The 15,644-nt window shown below is 31.2% G+C and overlaps 2 protein-coding genes across 3 annotated transcripts in view; both read left to right on the plus strand.

Moving 5' to 3' along the window:
- LOC106468479 (sodium/potassium-transporting ATPase subunit alpha-B-like) overlaps nucleotides 1-15,644 on the plus strand; it is a 107,127-nt gene that overhangs the window by 42,084 nt on the left and 49,399 nt on the right. For both annotated transcript variants that reach the window (XM_022397425.1, XM_022397427.1), the window contains exons 18-20: nucleotides 41-215; nucleotides 1,107-1,237; nucleotides 2,889-2,990. In XM_022397425.1, the coding sequence (XP_022253133.1) occupies nucleotides 41-215; nucleotides 1,107-1,237; nucleotides 2,889-2,990 (408 nt within the window). The remainder of the gene's footprint in view (nucleotides 1-40; nucleotides 216-1,106; nucleotides 1,238-2,888; nucleotides 2,991-15,644) is intronic.
- LOC106468490 (tubulin beta chain) lies at nucleotides 4,403-6,361 on the plus strand. The gene is made up of 3 exons (XM_013928923.2): nucleotides 4,403-4,654; nucleotides 4,847-5,483; nucleotides 6,027-6,361. Exons 1-3 carry the CDS (start codon nucleotides 4,571-4,573, stop codon nucleotides 6,203-6,205), a joined length of 900 nt encoding a protein of 299 aa, XP_013784377.1. The 5' UTR covers nucleotides 4,403-4,570; the 3' UTR covers nucleotides 6,206-6,361.

Here is a 15,644-nt window from a genome sequence, read left to right on the forward strand (position 1 = left end):
TTGCTCAGCCACTGACTTATTGAAACTTGTATATTTATAGGCTGATTTCTATAGCATATGGCCAGATTGGGATGATTCAGGCAGCAGCAGGATTCTTTGTATACTTCGTTATTATGGCTGAGAACGGCTTCTGGCCATCAACACTGGTTGGGATTCGTAAGAAATGGGATTCACAAGCTGTGAACGATCTGATGGATTCGTATCGCCAAGAATGGGTACGTAGTTATTACTGACATTAAGAAACTGCTTTACACTTTTGTCGGGTCTGTTGATGCGTACCATCTAATACATAGATAAACTCAGTTTCGTCAACTCCTGGTTGCCTTCTACAAAACGATTTACCTCATGTGTAACGGTGTCTTTATAAAATTAAGAATGGTACAACAGCGCTATCTCGAACCATTTAGTAAATTATTATAAAACCATAGATTCTCACAAAGAAATATTTTCGAATGTGTTTATTCTTACGATGTCAGAATAAAATCACTGAGAAAACACTTTTCCTTATACTGATGGAAATATAGCTCCTTTATCGGAGTTTCTTATCTTGTAAAAAAAAATCTAAACTAGGTTAACTCAAGACTTATCTTAAAGTTTAACAGTCATCACAGGACCATAATAATTTACAGACAGCGATGTAAAATAATCCCTCTACTATTAAAACTTTTAAATTACTGTTATGTAAATTTTACAGTTCTATGAAATGTTCTTGTCAAACGTGAATTATTGAGGAAGAAATTTTAAATTTATGTAGCAAAATATCATTTTTTTTATAAACCTTTAGTCTCTGTATTAAAATGGCTGAGAATTCTAGATGCTTAATATTAAGTTTTGGTTTTGTTATAAATATTACTTTTTTTCAGAGACCTTTTAAGTTCAAAAAGCCGTTAAAAATGATATATCTTCTATATTTATATATATTATTTGTAGACTTACCACGATATATCTTCTATATTTATATATATTATTTGTAGACTTACCACGATATATCTTCTATATGTATATATATTATTTGTAGACTTACTACGATATATCTTCTATATTTATATATATTATTTGTAGACTTACCACGATATATCTTCTATATGTATATATATTATTTGTAGACTTACCACGACCGTAAAATTCTGGAGTACACATGTCACACGGCCTTCTTCGCTTCCATCGTGATCGTGCAGTGGGCAGATCTAATCATCTGTAAAACAAGACGCAACTCCATCCTCCATCAAGGCATGACGTAAGCCTTTACTTAGTATAGATATCAATGTTCTACATATGTTGGTAACACGACAGTCAAGTTATGTACAACAACACGTAACTACACCCTTCATCAAGGCATGACGTAAGCCTTTACTGAGTATAGATATCAATGTTCTACAGATGTTTGGTAACACGATGTGGCAAAGTAATTGGCAATCCATTGCCACTAGATCACACTCCGCGCTTTGAAGCCAGGGTGCTCTCCGAGAATGTCAGTCAAATCCCATTATTTCGTCAGATAAGAATAGTCCAAGAGTTTGAAGCGGGTTCCATTGACTAGCTGTCTTCCATCTGAGGTATCAGTTTAAAATTAGGCACGGCTATGCGCAGCTAGTTCTTGTGCAACTACGCGTGAAATCCTGAAACAAATAAACAGTTTACTGCCACCTAAATATGTGAACTATTTTACTAGCTTGCAACTGTTTACCAAAACGAAAACTTGTACCATTTTTCATTCCTATACATCTTTTGTTAAACTCTTATGTTTGGGAACTTTTGACTTGCTGTCTATTCTACTTTAAACAAAAGTCATTGAGACAGTCAGTTGGAAAAATTAGAACCTCAAACATAGATTAAATTGGTTTACACAACACATCAGGTAACACCTGTTTTTATTTTAACAACTTCTCCAGCCTGGTGAGAATAGCCGTACTCGGGTAGTTATAGGGTAGTCTTTCTTGACTAATTTTAGTCATTATGTTTTGTTTTCCAGTATGGGAACATCGGTTGTGTCTCTGTTATAGAAGTTCTTGTTAATAAAAGAATGTCATATAACAATTATTTTAATGCAAACTTTAATTACCCAACGCTTGTTCTATTGTAATCAGGGCTAACTCCACACAGCAAACATTTTATATAGAGAGGCTCTTTCAAAATTCGATGGACATGAAAGAAGTAACTATTTTTGGCAGACTTCAATATAAAAATAAATTACATATTGGTGAGGTTTTAACTTAGAGCGAATTTTTGTTTCAAGTAGATATTAAAGAGACGAGTAACATCGTATTTATTATTGTATTGTAAAAAATCACACAACAAATAGCAATAATATGATTATCTGCAAAGGATACACACAGTCCTAGCGGACAACTGGCCGATACAGATTTTATCGCAAGTCAGAAAAATAACAGCCCATCCTCTTACTGTCCAGAAGACGTTCTTCTGTCAGCGTAAAAGCGTGACAGACATTTTGAACTTATATCTAATACTACATGTACAATAATACAACACGAAAAAAATTAACAAAGAAAATCTAAGTACTGGAATTGGAGAGTGACAGTAAAAGCATTGCTATAGAGATGTATTTAAAGTCATTATAAGCCAGTTTACTAAAGCACCAAAATGTGCAGTTGGCAAATTATCCAAATACAACATGAATATCACTGTTTTTTGTCCAGAATAATATATTTTACGGTATTATTGCTTTTATCGAAACTTTTAATATTAGGACTAAATGAGCAATTTTTATTTAGTTGTTCAGGGTAAGTTAGAAAAAAAAAAATTCAATGCCCATCAGGTTATGTAGGAACATGACTCTGAAGTTTTTGGTGTGGATAATTATACGTTCATCACTAAATAGTTTTAAGCACTAAATTTGTTCCGAAGATGCAAGACTTATTCTTTCTCAGGAACCACGTCCTCAACTTTGGTCTGGTGTTTGAGACAGCACTGGCAGCCTTTTTATCTTATTGTCCCGGAATGGACAAGGGTATTCGAATGTATCCACTAAAGTAAGTACTATTCAAATCTCACGTGTTTATCTCTTCTTCTACTTGCAATATGTAAAACATTCATTAATCCCACGTGTTTTGTTGTTGTTGTTATTTTTTTCATATATCGCATGTTTTTCTTTTCTTCTTTTCGGAACACCTCAATTATCCTTTGATCACACACATTTTCTCTCTCTTATATCCCACGTGTTTACTCTTCTTGGATCACCGTAGGCATACATTAATCTCATATATTTCTCTTCTACACTCATTTAACGTGATCCGTATAACTCGCCAAGTCCTTTTCTTTTGTACTTCACAATAATAAGAAACACGTTTGCGAGTAAATGTTCCACGTACATGGATAATACTATCCTGATTTGGATCGTCATTGTAACGATATTCTTATTGATGAATACAATCAATCATATGGATGAATGAATTTTAGCTGGTCAGACTCTAATGCTAATGTTTTTAAAAGTCCAATGTGATATAAGTCGTTTTCCAGGAATACATATTTTGAATTATAAGTCTAACTATAAAACTGAAAATGCTATTGGTAAATAGCGTCAAAAGTCTACTCTGCACTTGGATTACTGTAAGAACCTGTAACAATCAACATACTTCTAAACTAACTTTCTACCTTGTATTGTTAAACGCCATGTAGAATTATCCTTGTAAATTCGCAAGACATTTTATGATGCGAAAATGATGAGTTGATGCTACGCATGCGCAACCTTTTGCATAGTTTTATTAGTTTACATTCTATTATTACTTAGTTTTCATTTTTACTGTCATTAGAACAACACGTATATATATATATTCGTTTTATTTATGTCTCCTGGTGGTTCCACTGTAAGCCAGAGATCATATAATAATAAAATTCGAGGCTCGATTCCTTCAGCGAATACAACTAGGGTAGCCCAACCTGCAACTTTGCGCTAAAACAAACAAACTCTCGCATTGAAGTATATTGTCTTATATCTCTTTGCACTGTTAGATGAACAGAAATAAATAGTTTTAAGATGTAAAATAACCTTGAATATCCCCTAATTTTTAACACAAACTGTTTGAACATGTGAAGAAAAATGTCCGAACAAAGCAACTAATATATCAGCAACACCCTATCTTGATAAAAGAGTTAGCACCAAGGATAACATAAATTGTAATAAACATAAAATAAGACCCAAAACTCGAGCGCTTTCGAATAGTTGACTATTCTTCTTCAGGAGAACAAAGGGTGACCTTCAGCCTGCGCAATGCAATATATAGTAGGACGTGTGACGTCATGTAAACTGGAAGTCCCAGTTGAGTTGAATCTGGTGAACAGCCAATCCCAACTCAAGCAGTTAGTCTCCCGGAAGGGAGAATTCGTTTGTAGAGAGAAAAAACTAAGCAATATTTTTAATTTTCATTATGTATGAAACTTTTGGCTGATAGAGAAAAATAAAATTGGAAACAACTGGGCTAAAGGTCACTACACTGAAGGTGCTGAACTAGTGGACACTGTCCTAGATGTTGTGAGGAAAGAATCAGAAAGTTGTGATTGTCTCCAGGGTTTCCAGTTGGCTCACTCTCTAGGAGGAGGTACTGGATCTGGAATGGGAACCCTACTGATTTCTAAGATTCGTGAAGAATATCCAGACAGGATTATGAACACTTTCAGTGTTATGCCATCACCAAAGGTGATTTTTTTCTTGTTTAAAATCAAATTCACAGCAGTTAAACATTTTTGACAAGTGATGAATGGCATATTTATAATACAATGATACTTTAACAGTTTGGATTAAAACTTCCAAACAGCATGAAACTGAATTAATGCACGATAAAACAGTTTATAAGTAAGGAAAGATATTAAATAGTTTTTTATATTCCAGGTGTCTGACACAGTTGTGGAACCCTACAATGCTACCCTTTCTATTCATCAACTTGTAGAAAACACAGATGAAACTTATTGCATCGATAACGAGGCTCTATATGACATTTGTTTCCGTACCCTCAAACTGACCACTCCAACTTACGGTGACCTAAACCATCTCGTGTCTGTTACGATGTCTGGAGTCACTACTTGCCTAAGGTTTCCTGGCCAACTGAATGCTGACCTTAGAAAACTTGCTGTCAACATGGTTCCTTTCCCTCGATTACATTTCTTTATGCCAGGTTTTGCACCACTTACATCCAGAGGGAGCCAGCAGTACAGGGCACTTTCTGTACCCGAACTGACCCAACAGATGTTTGATGCCAAGAACATGATGACAGCTTGTGATCCTCGCCATGGCCGCTATCTAACAGTTGCAACAATCTTCCGTGGACGCATGAGCATGAAAGAGGTTGATGAGCAGATGTTGAATGTCCAAAACAAGAACAGTAGCTACTTTGTTGAATGGATCCCCAATAACGTCAAGACAGCCGTGTGTGACATTCCTCCACGAGGGCTGAAGATGAGTGCTACTTTCATTGGAAATAGCACTGCTATCCAGGAAATCTTCAAGAGGATCTCAGAACAATTTACTGGTAAATATTTGGAATATTGATTATGTAAGTGCAACTCACTGAATATTTTTAAAATATACATACATTTAGAAAATAAATACATTTAAACTTTACACTACTTCAGCTAAAATTTCATTATCAACCAAAGTAAATAATACTTTGCAGTCATGAAAGCATTAAATAACAAGTTATGTCACAGAAATGGGCTTATATTTGATACTGTAATGTATACATATGTTTGAGTAAGTAAAAAAAAAACAAAGTTGGAAAAATATTACTCAACGTTATGTATTCATACAATTCAGTTACAAAAACTTAGTTATTTATTTATTTCAACTTGTTTTTAAGGCCTCAAAAAATCTTCATTTAATCAGATGAACACATTCAATACTATTGAAGTAGTGACAAGAAATATTCAGCACACTAAAGAATAACTTCTTAATTAATGAAACATTCTCATGCTTCTAAATATCTGGGGAGGAAATAGCTTCTTAACAATGGAAAATATTGATTAATTTCCCAATGTATATTTGATATTAATATTGCTTTCAATTGTTACTCTAGCTATGTTTCGACGAAAGGCTTTCTTACATTGGTACACCGGTGAAGGAATGGACGAAATGGAATTTACTGAGGCAGAATCCAACATGAATGATCTGGTGTCTGAGTACCAGCAGTACCAGGAAGCCACTGCTGAGGATGATGGGGAATTTGATGAAGAAGAGCCTTTTGATGAAGCTTAAGAATTAGATGCTTTCCTAGACTAATTTTTTATGTTTCCTACGTTCAGTAGTTGAAAAGTGACATGATTGTTTCCTAATACAAATCAAGTGAGATTGTATTACTTATGAACTTGTATCCAGACTTCACTTCCTATAAGAAAAGATATTTCAAAGATTTTTCATGTAGTTTTGAAATTTATTTGGATGATTTCCTCTTATTATCAACTGTCATTAAAAAAAATTCATTTATCGTGTTAACCAACAATTAATGATTGAAACTTTGATTTAAAACAAGAATTAATATAGGTTTTTCGTGATTACACACTTTAATTTGTCGTAACCCTGCTATATGAAAATCCACATTTATGAAGAGAAATGAATATAAAATTGACTGGTTTGTAAAATACCAATGAGCATTATTATATTCATAAAATGGTTTGTAAAAGACCAATGAGCAGTGAGTATTATTATATTCAAATAAGAGAATGTGAATTGTCTGTCCATCAGGTGTTATACAAGACCTTTTCTGTTTAGTGATTAATGTAGATTGTTTTTTATATTGCTGATACTAAGAAGCTTAGAAGAGCCAATTCAATTGGATATGCTCCTCTCATTCAAAATGACTTTGATAGCCTTTTTTGTCCATAATGTGCAAAATGAATTATACTCTTGTAAAATTATGCAGTTGAGTTATGGAACTTTGAAAAGGACTTTCTTCCTTAAAGTAACTAGAATTCGAATTTTCAATTTGATTGATACTTTATACAACATGGACTAAATGGTCAGATAAGAGACTCTTAGGAATCAGGTTTAGTAATTCCTAACTTAAAAAATACTGCCCATAAGAGCTTTGGTTAGCTATTCGAACTAATAAAAAGAAGCTTATAGTTTTGGTCTTGTGTCTCTAGAAGGTATTAAGTTAAGAGTACCTCAATTCAAGCTATCATGGTGGATTAATAAATGGAGTGGAAATGTAAACATAAATGTTAGGGTTTACCTAATGGGATTAAGCTTTAAAAGATCAGATTCATACTGGTAATTCAAAACATTAGTTTCTGATTAAAGTTGTGGAATGGTTTAACTGACTTGTAATGCATCCTTTTATACTTAGTTAATTTTTTTAACTAGTTTAGATGAGAATATGATGTGAAGAGATACAATGAGTTTGGTTTCATTTGAAATAGATACTGAAATTTGATTGTTCAATGAAGTTTTCACTCTGCTTATATCTCGGGCATGATAAGTTTATCACAGTTTGAGATGCAGTGGTGTTGTTAGCTGGTTGTTCAGCCTTGGTTTTAAGATTCAAATTAGGAGCGTTTCCTTTTTCCTTAATCTCCATTCATCTGTTTCTGAATTAGAATTTACAACCACCTAAGCAAAGACTGTAGACAGAAGCTAACATCGAACACTTCAAAATAGTAGACTTGGCAATAGATGAATAGTTTGGTTTCATTTTTGTAGTTGGTTGTTTTGGTAAGTGAAGAGTCAACTCGACAGACTTAACAGTTTTCTGCTACCTTGGTCTTTCTTAATATGTTTTTATTACGATTGATTATTCACATTGCCAACAAAAAACGATTGGGCATTAAATTCCACAACACAATTTAGGAACGTCTGATAAGTGTATCAAAATCACTGCTTAATTTAAAATTATAATACAGCTAAATAAGAATACAATCAACTTCTAACTTTTGAGCATCTTTTTTTTTTAGTAAATGCCTAAAGCAAGATGGACATAAACAGTTTTAATAACTTACAGATTTCCTACTACAAAGTCCCCCTTAATGACAGAGTCACCAATTTTTTTTGTCTATACAGTTAACTATACATAGTGTAGTACAGAAAAATATCTGGTATTGCTGCAATATTTTGTAATTATTTATGTGTAAAGCACACATAAATTAACTGTTTCTTGATAAACTAGAAAAAATGTCATGTTGAATAAATTTGGAAAAATGTGCAGCAACTAATAGCAGTTGCTATATTTTACACTAATGCTGTGGTCATAGCCATTAACAATACCATAATTTCTCCTTTTATTTTCCAAAATAAACACACAATAGTTTATTAGACTGGTATTATAATCTTTAATAGAACTTCTATCACCTAGATACTACTGTATGGCAGACTACTACAACAAGATAACAAACTGATGTACAGAAAAATCTGGAACGTAAATATTTTACATTCAGATGTTCTTAACAACTTAATGCTTCCTGAAAGGAATTTCTCTGAATACAAATTAATTATCTCCTAAGAAGCAATTAGAGCAGTCAAGTAAAACTTAAACTCATCATTAAACACCTTACTTCAAGTGAACTTGTTAGACAAATGGTAAATGGGTTTTTATAACAATGGATATTAGAAATCAAGCACATAGCACAAGGGGCAATGTGATATTTAGATATGATTATCCATATCTGTAAACATACCTCTCAAAATGACATCTGCAATTATTTAATCATGAATACCTTCAAACAATATTACTATTGGTTCATTTTACAGAAAGGTGAATTATTTTCATTTTGGAAAAAACAAACTAACATACTTTAATGTGTAAGCCAACTCTCTCAAACTGTACTTAAATAATACATTGTTGTTGATGTACATTAACCAATCAAACTAGAAAAGTGTTATTAACAAATGAAGGTAATGAATCAAACAGTATACTCATGCCTGTCTACTACTACTAAGTTCAATGGTCAGAGATTATTAAATTAGTCTAATTTTTCTATCTGTGCATGTTTACACAATAAAGCTCAAATACTATTCAACAGACTTTGATTCAAGCCTGCTGAAATAGCATTTTACTATAAGTAACCTTGGTTTATTTTTAAAACAACAATGCTTTTTATACGTAAAATTATCTTGTTCAAATTTAAAGTTTATAAAGACAGTATCAAGACTATTCTTTCTATAAATATCATACAAGATTATTTATTAAGACTTTTAAAATTTGAGTTCTTACCTAGTCTACAAAATATAATGTTCATTTTAAAATCCTGAAACTACTAGATAAACAGCAGGTAGCCTTTTACACAAGCTGTATCTTCTGGAATTTCCACAACTATATGACCTTATATTCCATTTGAACAAAATGCCCATTATGCCGAGGAAATAAATAATTGGTAAAGTCTCCCAAAAAAACACAAGATTTAATAGTTTGTTCAGAAAAACTTACACATTACAGTTATACATTAAACTGTGTTGTTAGAGGTTTTCTAACATATACAACCTACTACAAAAAAACAAAAAAAACATTTGTTTTATAAAAAGAGTTATAACTTAAAACATTGCTAGATAGTTTTACATGAAATACTTGAAGGAATAAGTATGTAATGAAAAATATATTAACAATATTATAGCTTCTTTCAACAATACTGACTTGTATTTTTGCTAAAAAGCACACAGCTTCTGTGGCAGTTTGGAAACGTTTTGAACTTAAAAAAAAAAGACTTGTTGAAGACATATCTGCAGTTTCAAAACATCTACCTTTAGTAGGTGAAGCACATTACACACTCCAGGGTAAATCATTACTGGAGAATGATTTAACCATCAGATATACTCATAATCTCTCTCTTCTGTCTCGTAAAATCCAACAGAAATCACAATTTATAAAGAATATAATGGTGAACAAACAAACGATGAAAAACTGAGAGTTGAAAAATAATATGAGATATTAATTCACACTTTGTGTATGCCTGCAATTTGTCTTTGGAAATTAGTTGAAACAAATGGAATGCGTTTAGGTTAATATTTTGATGAACAAATTAAAGTTTGTACAATGGTTATAATGTAACATGTTAAATGTAATAACATCTCAGTTGCAAAAATTATGAGCTTATGTTAAACTAGAAATTAAAAACATATTTTCAACTAAATAACCACACGATATGTTCCATTGCTCTAGCATCCTCAAAGTACACTTTAAAGAAACCTTTTTCAAAGTGCTAAAACAGTTGACTTTATCAAGATACTGTATTAGAAAATGTTACATACCAACCTATCTAAAAACATTTATTGGTCTGGTTCTGTTCATAAGACTTAGGAATATTAACACAGCTTTAAAGACTCAATTAAATTTTATTAGTTTTTCATTAAAGTATAAAATCATTCAGTAAATTTCATTTAACCAGAAGTTCCACTGATCATAACTTAACAGTTGGGTTACCAAATTGACAAACTTTTCAATTTTTCTCATGTTACTGTTTATTTAAAAAAATTCTACTAAAGCAATATGTACAACAGTTATTGCTCTAAAAGATATCAAGCAATCCTAAACTTTCCCTTCGTATTTGTTCTCTGGCTAATTGAATACAAAGTTCATTATGAGTCTACCCACTTAAGTTGGAGTTACAATGTTGAGCGAAGTTACAAGGTGAAGAATAATCATAAAAGTATACCGTAGCTGAATTCTGTATATCTTAAAATCAAAAAGTCTGAACAGAAATACAGACAAATGTTGAAACTATGCTACATAGATATGTTCAGAACAAAACCACAGTCAGTTAAAACAAAGTTAATTTTAGTACTGAAAAAAACCTGTTATTTTATAATATCTAAACAAAAAAAACCTAAGACAGCCAGTCCTAATGGTAAGTCAATGTAAACCTAATTAGTTTTTTTTTTCTGGTTTTACATTTTCTACTGTTTTCAATGGCAACAATTTACAAAGAAGTTATTGAAATATTTTAGTAATGAAAAACAAGGGGAAATGTTTATTGACATTCTGAAGTGGGAAATTCTTACACCAGTTTACAAAAAAGGCAACTATTGTAAAGCAAATATGTAACACAATTTAACTTTGTTTTTCTTTTAACGTTAAACTATGATGACCAGAATATCAATAAACATTTTGAATATAATAAAAGTTACTGCTCCCTTACTTGTTTTTGTATTATTTGTATACAAAAATAAAAACTCAAAATATTAATAATGCTTAAAAATTTCTTATACACACCTGTCCGGCTATCTGTATCATTTGAAATAGTATGTTTACACTTCTTTTCTTCTTTTTTTTTCCAAATCTCATTTTTTCAAATTTAGATCAACATTACAAAAAAATATAGCCAACAGAAGTGAACCACACACTTATTTCTGAAACAGCACACAGTAAAATAGCATTCTAATTCAGTGTATCTGCAATTATTGGACTTTAACTGCAACAGAATTGTACATCTCAATTCTAATGGTTAGAGCTGTACTCCAATAATTTAAGAATAACAAAATCCTTCAAATGAACTCAATATTTTAATTGCAGATTCTACATGTAGTTCTAGCTCAGTCAGGAAAGATTACTTGCTATTCAAATTATTTTTCACAAACTTGACAGTTTACACAAGATCACTGTCAAGACTTGAAAAAGCAGCTTAAATGTAAGGACAATATGGAATTACTTGACAGAATACTAAAATCTTCAAGAGCTTATGTTTAGAACTGAGAAAATATATATATATATTTATACCAATTAACCCAGTCATACATACAGGCAAGAAAACAAAAAAAATACATTCTAAAACAAGAATTACATATTTTCTACTTTTACATGGAATACAGAATTTAAAGTAATCATAAATAGTAATTCTTAAGTCATCCACAGAAATATTTAAATTAAGAACATAATTTAAACTTAACTACTGATGAGCACATTGAACTCTAGGGCCTCTATGATTGTCTTCATCATCTGAATTGTATGCCTCACCCCCTTGACCTCTACCTCCTGCAGAGCTGGTATCATAGTCATGAAGATCCACTTCTTCAACATGTTCTCCTGTAGGGATTTTCACTATCGGACGTTCAGGTAGTAACTTCTCTATGTTCTAAAGAGGAAAGCAGAAATTAGCTATCTCTTGCCTACTGCTTTTAATGTGTCATAAAAATTAAATATGAAAATTGTATCAGGATTTAATTGTAATTCTTAACAAGAATAATAATAAGCATAAATTGAATAATGACAAATTCAATTTAACATATAATCCATTCACAGAACAAATACAAAAAAAACAAAAGTTTGCAGTCAGAAACTGCTCAGAACTGCATGGAACAAAATAAGATTTGTGACCGTGTTACATCATTTTCATGTCACTTAAACTTGCACAATTTTACCACTTACATGCAAAATCTGTATTCCTCTTTCTGTAGCCATAACTTATTTTACTTACTTTTTATTTTTATTTATTTATTTTTCACCAAGTCAACCAGAATACCATGAGTAGGGCGAAGAAGAATCGACTGATTCCTGAACACCCTGGGTATTAAAACATAAATAATTGGAATTGACGTCTTTTAAACAGTATAAATCCTCTTGGTTTTTTTTTTTTCTATTTTCTAATAATAATAGGGAGAAAGAAAAATCTGTGTCAAACTTGTTAACTTTCTGTACAGTTAACCAATTCCATATTGGAAAATACTTGTTAACTATAATTACAAATTTAGTAAATGTATGTTCACAAAATATGGTAATCTTTTAGTATTCAGTAAAAACCTGTTGCACACAAAAAATCAGATCTCTTACAAATATATTTGTACCTGAGATATGTCTGTGAATTGATGCAGTCAGTCTGATTAAGAATCTTACAAGTCTGAATACAAGGTGATATTTGTGTGAATAATAAAAACAGCTTTGTCCACCCTACAGTAAGCACATTGCATTGTATAACCTCTAGAACCTACTAAATACATATCTACAGTTTTCTAAGTATCCCTGTACATTGTATATGGTATTTTCTCTACTCTGGCACAAACTGTCGCAAAACCGGCAATGTAGGATAAAAATTATAAGTCACGGCATGTGCACTTCAAGCCCACCCAGTCTTATAGGAACAAGCCAATGATGAAAATGGTATAAAATATGAGTATAACATTTGATCATGTGTATCAAATGTCACTGCAGCTCAGTGATACCCAATGATTAAAAGTAAACCAGATGACAGATCTCAATCAAAAATAAAGAAGTTTGAAAAGTTCATAACCAGTTAAACTGACACTTAAATGTGTGGTGTTATTTCAAAAGTGGTAAATGGAAATTATTTATCAATATAAGATGAAAAATTTAATAAGAATTTACAAAAAAAATTCTATATTACTCATTTTTTTTCTTCCTTTTAATTTATATTCAACCATTAAAGGATCATGCACTTCAAAGAAAGTGAAACGGACTTGATTAGAAGATAAAATACAGCAGTTCCTGGTTGGTTTCAAGTGAGGTACCTATCATATTTGAACATTTTATATAAAGTTTTTACCTGTAGATTAGTCTCATCAGCAAAATGATTTTCAGGAAACTGAACATTAAACTTAATATACAAATTTCCTTTTTCAAATGGATCTTTGTAGATTGGCATTCCTTCTCCTCTGACTCCTTTTATACTTCCTAAAAAACAAGAAAGAACGTTTCAAAATGTGGAGCAAAAGAACTTTTCAAATTCTTCAAATATGATAAGAACAAATATAAAAACAAAAAATTTGAGTCTATTCTGAATACATTTAATAAGCAACATATTTATTTGAACTCCGTAGTGTTACATACAAATAAATATTAAATGAAATTACTGTTCTTAGAATTTTACAATTTGTTTAGGAAAAGAAAAAATGTTTGTTTTATGAATACAAATTTCAAAGGAACTTTAACTACATAGAGAATTCAGCTAGACACTATCACTGAAACACTCTACCTGGCTCGATCACTTCTCCTGGAGGGTGTTTGATTACTATATCTCGTTCATCTAGGTGTTTGATAACTATATTAAACCCGCAAAGGGCTTCAGTCAGAGAAACAGTGTGCGACATATAAAGGTCATTTCCTTCCCTTTGAAATCTTTCATGAGGTTGTTGCTGAAGTATAATAATTAAATCTCCGGCTTCTACACCAGGCTAGAAAAAACAATTTAGTTTATATCCTTAATACTGAGAATAAAACTTTCTTTAAACACTCAACAGATTCTTTTGCTGTTTTAATCTAATTTTTACACATGCAATTCACTTGAAAACTCAGTGCACCAATTTTTTATTTCCTTTAGTATATTTTAAATTAACTGTGAAATTGCGTAGCATAATAAGAGATCTATAAATTTTTAAACAGCAAAATTTTTAGTACATTCAAAAATGATTAGCTGTCAAAATAGCATATGTTATACATGTCAAGAATTAATTGTCAAAATTCTTAATAAAGATACAAAATTTTTAATTTTCTGATGGCTTTAAGGTATAAAAAATGTGCTAAATGTTTATTTTAGTTCCCTTTCTTGAGAGTAAACTGCAGCCAGTACATTTAATGTCTACAATATTACTAATATATTTTTCTTTTTATTGTTTAAATCAATAGTCAATTTGTGTCAAACCATATACTAAGTCTCTGAACTTACAATTCTGTCAGTTTCAAAGATTTAATGAGCCATATTTCACAAATATTTTTACTTTTCATCTCTTTGGCTTCTCTGTCACAGAAGGTTAAAGCTAGTTTTATTATTTACAATACATATTTATGTTCAGACACACGTCAATTTATGTATATAAAAAAAACAAAAAACACTTACTTCTTGATTACCTTCTCCCCTGAAAAAAATCTTCTGCCCATCTTTCATACCCTTGTCAACAGGTACTTCCAAAAGTTTGATTTCACTGACAGTTTTCTTACCTTTACAAGCTTTACATCTATCTTTTTCTTTGATTCTTTCACCTGGAAAAGATTTCAATAAATAGAAGTTAGAAGTAATATCAATTAACACAGTTTAAATAATGGTCAGCATTTAGCAAGTTACAAAAAAAAAAATCTGAAAGCACATGAAATTAAGAGTTTCAATTTTTGACAGATATATTTCTACACAAAAAAAATCCAATCCAAATGTTTTAAATAAATCATTAGTAAATTTAAGTAAGTGTTACATGGATTACTAATAACATTAAAACTTTAAAATATATGACGTATATTTGTAATTTAGCAGCTTATTTTCAATTACAAATCATCACACAGTGAAATGGTATGAATGAAAAATATTACTATGTTCTTAGAATGTGGAGTTAGTCCATTTTATTTTCAACTGTATTTACACCAATCAATAGAGCAAGAAAACTCAGATGCATAAAATAAATGTCAACAGTTCAGGTAAAAACCTTCTGACCAGTCCGATTTATGGAAATAGTCTTAAATGCTGTAAAACATACAACAACAAAAAACTATGCTGTAATAAAGCCCATTTACTTCAAACATAAGGTTTATATTTTTTAAAGTGGCATAACACTGCTTTAAAAATTAATTAGTTGTCTTTTTTCATAGATTATTGAAATTGCACCCTCCACTGAACCTGAATAACCCGAGATTCAACAACAGGCATAAGGTTGAAAAAGTATTATTTATTTGAGATATTACTGAAAATGTCAAGATGCTCCTTTGCATTTCATACGTTCTTTCAGGATTGCTGGCTGTTGTGCAGAGAAGGTCATGTAATGGAGAAGAGTG

Source organism: Limulus polyphemus, unplaced genomic scaffold (genome assembly GCF_000517525.1).
Source record: "Limulus polyphemus unplaced genomic scaffold, Limulus_polyphemus-2.1.2 Scaffold88, whole genome shotgun sequence".
NCBI lineage: Eukaryota > Metazoa > Arthropoda > Merostomata > Xiphosura > Limulidae > Limulus > Limulus polyphemus.

Bases quoted from the DNA above. Each gene is read 5' to 3' on its own strand.
- LOC106468490 (XM_013928923.2), top strand. From the start codon at position 4,571: ATGGGAACCCTACTGATTTCTAAGATTCGTGAAGAATATCCAGACAGG. The intron at 4,655-4,846 runs GTGATTTTTTTC...TTTATATTCCAG, and splicing joins GTGTTATGCCATCACCAAAG to GTGTCTGACACAGTTGTGGA. The intron at 5,484-6,026 runs GTAAATATTTGG...TTGTTACTCTAG, and splicing joins GATCTCAGAACAATTTACTG to CTATGTTTCGACGAAAGGCT.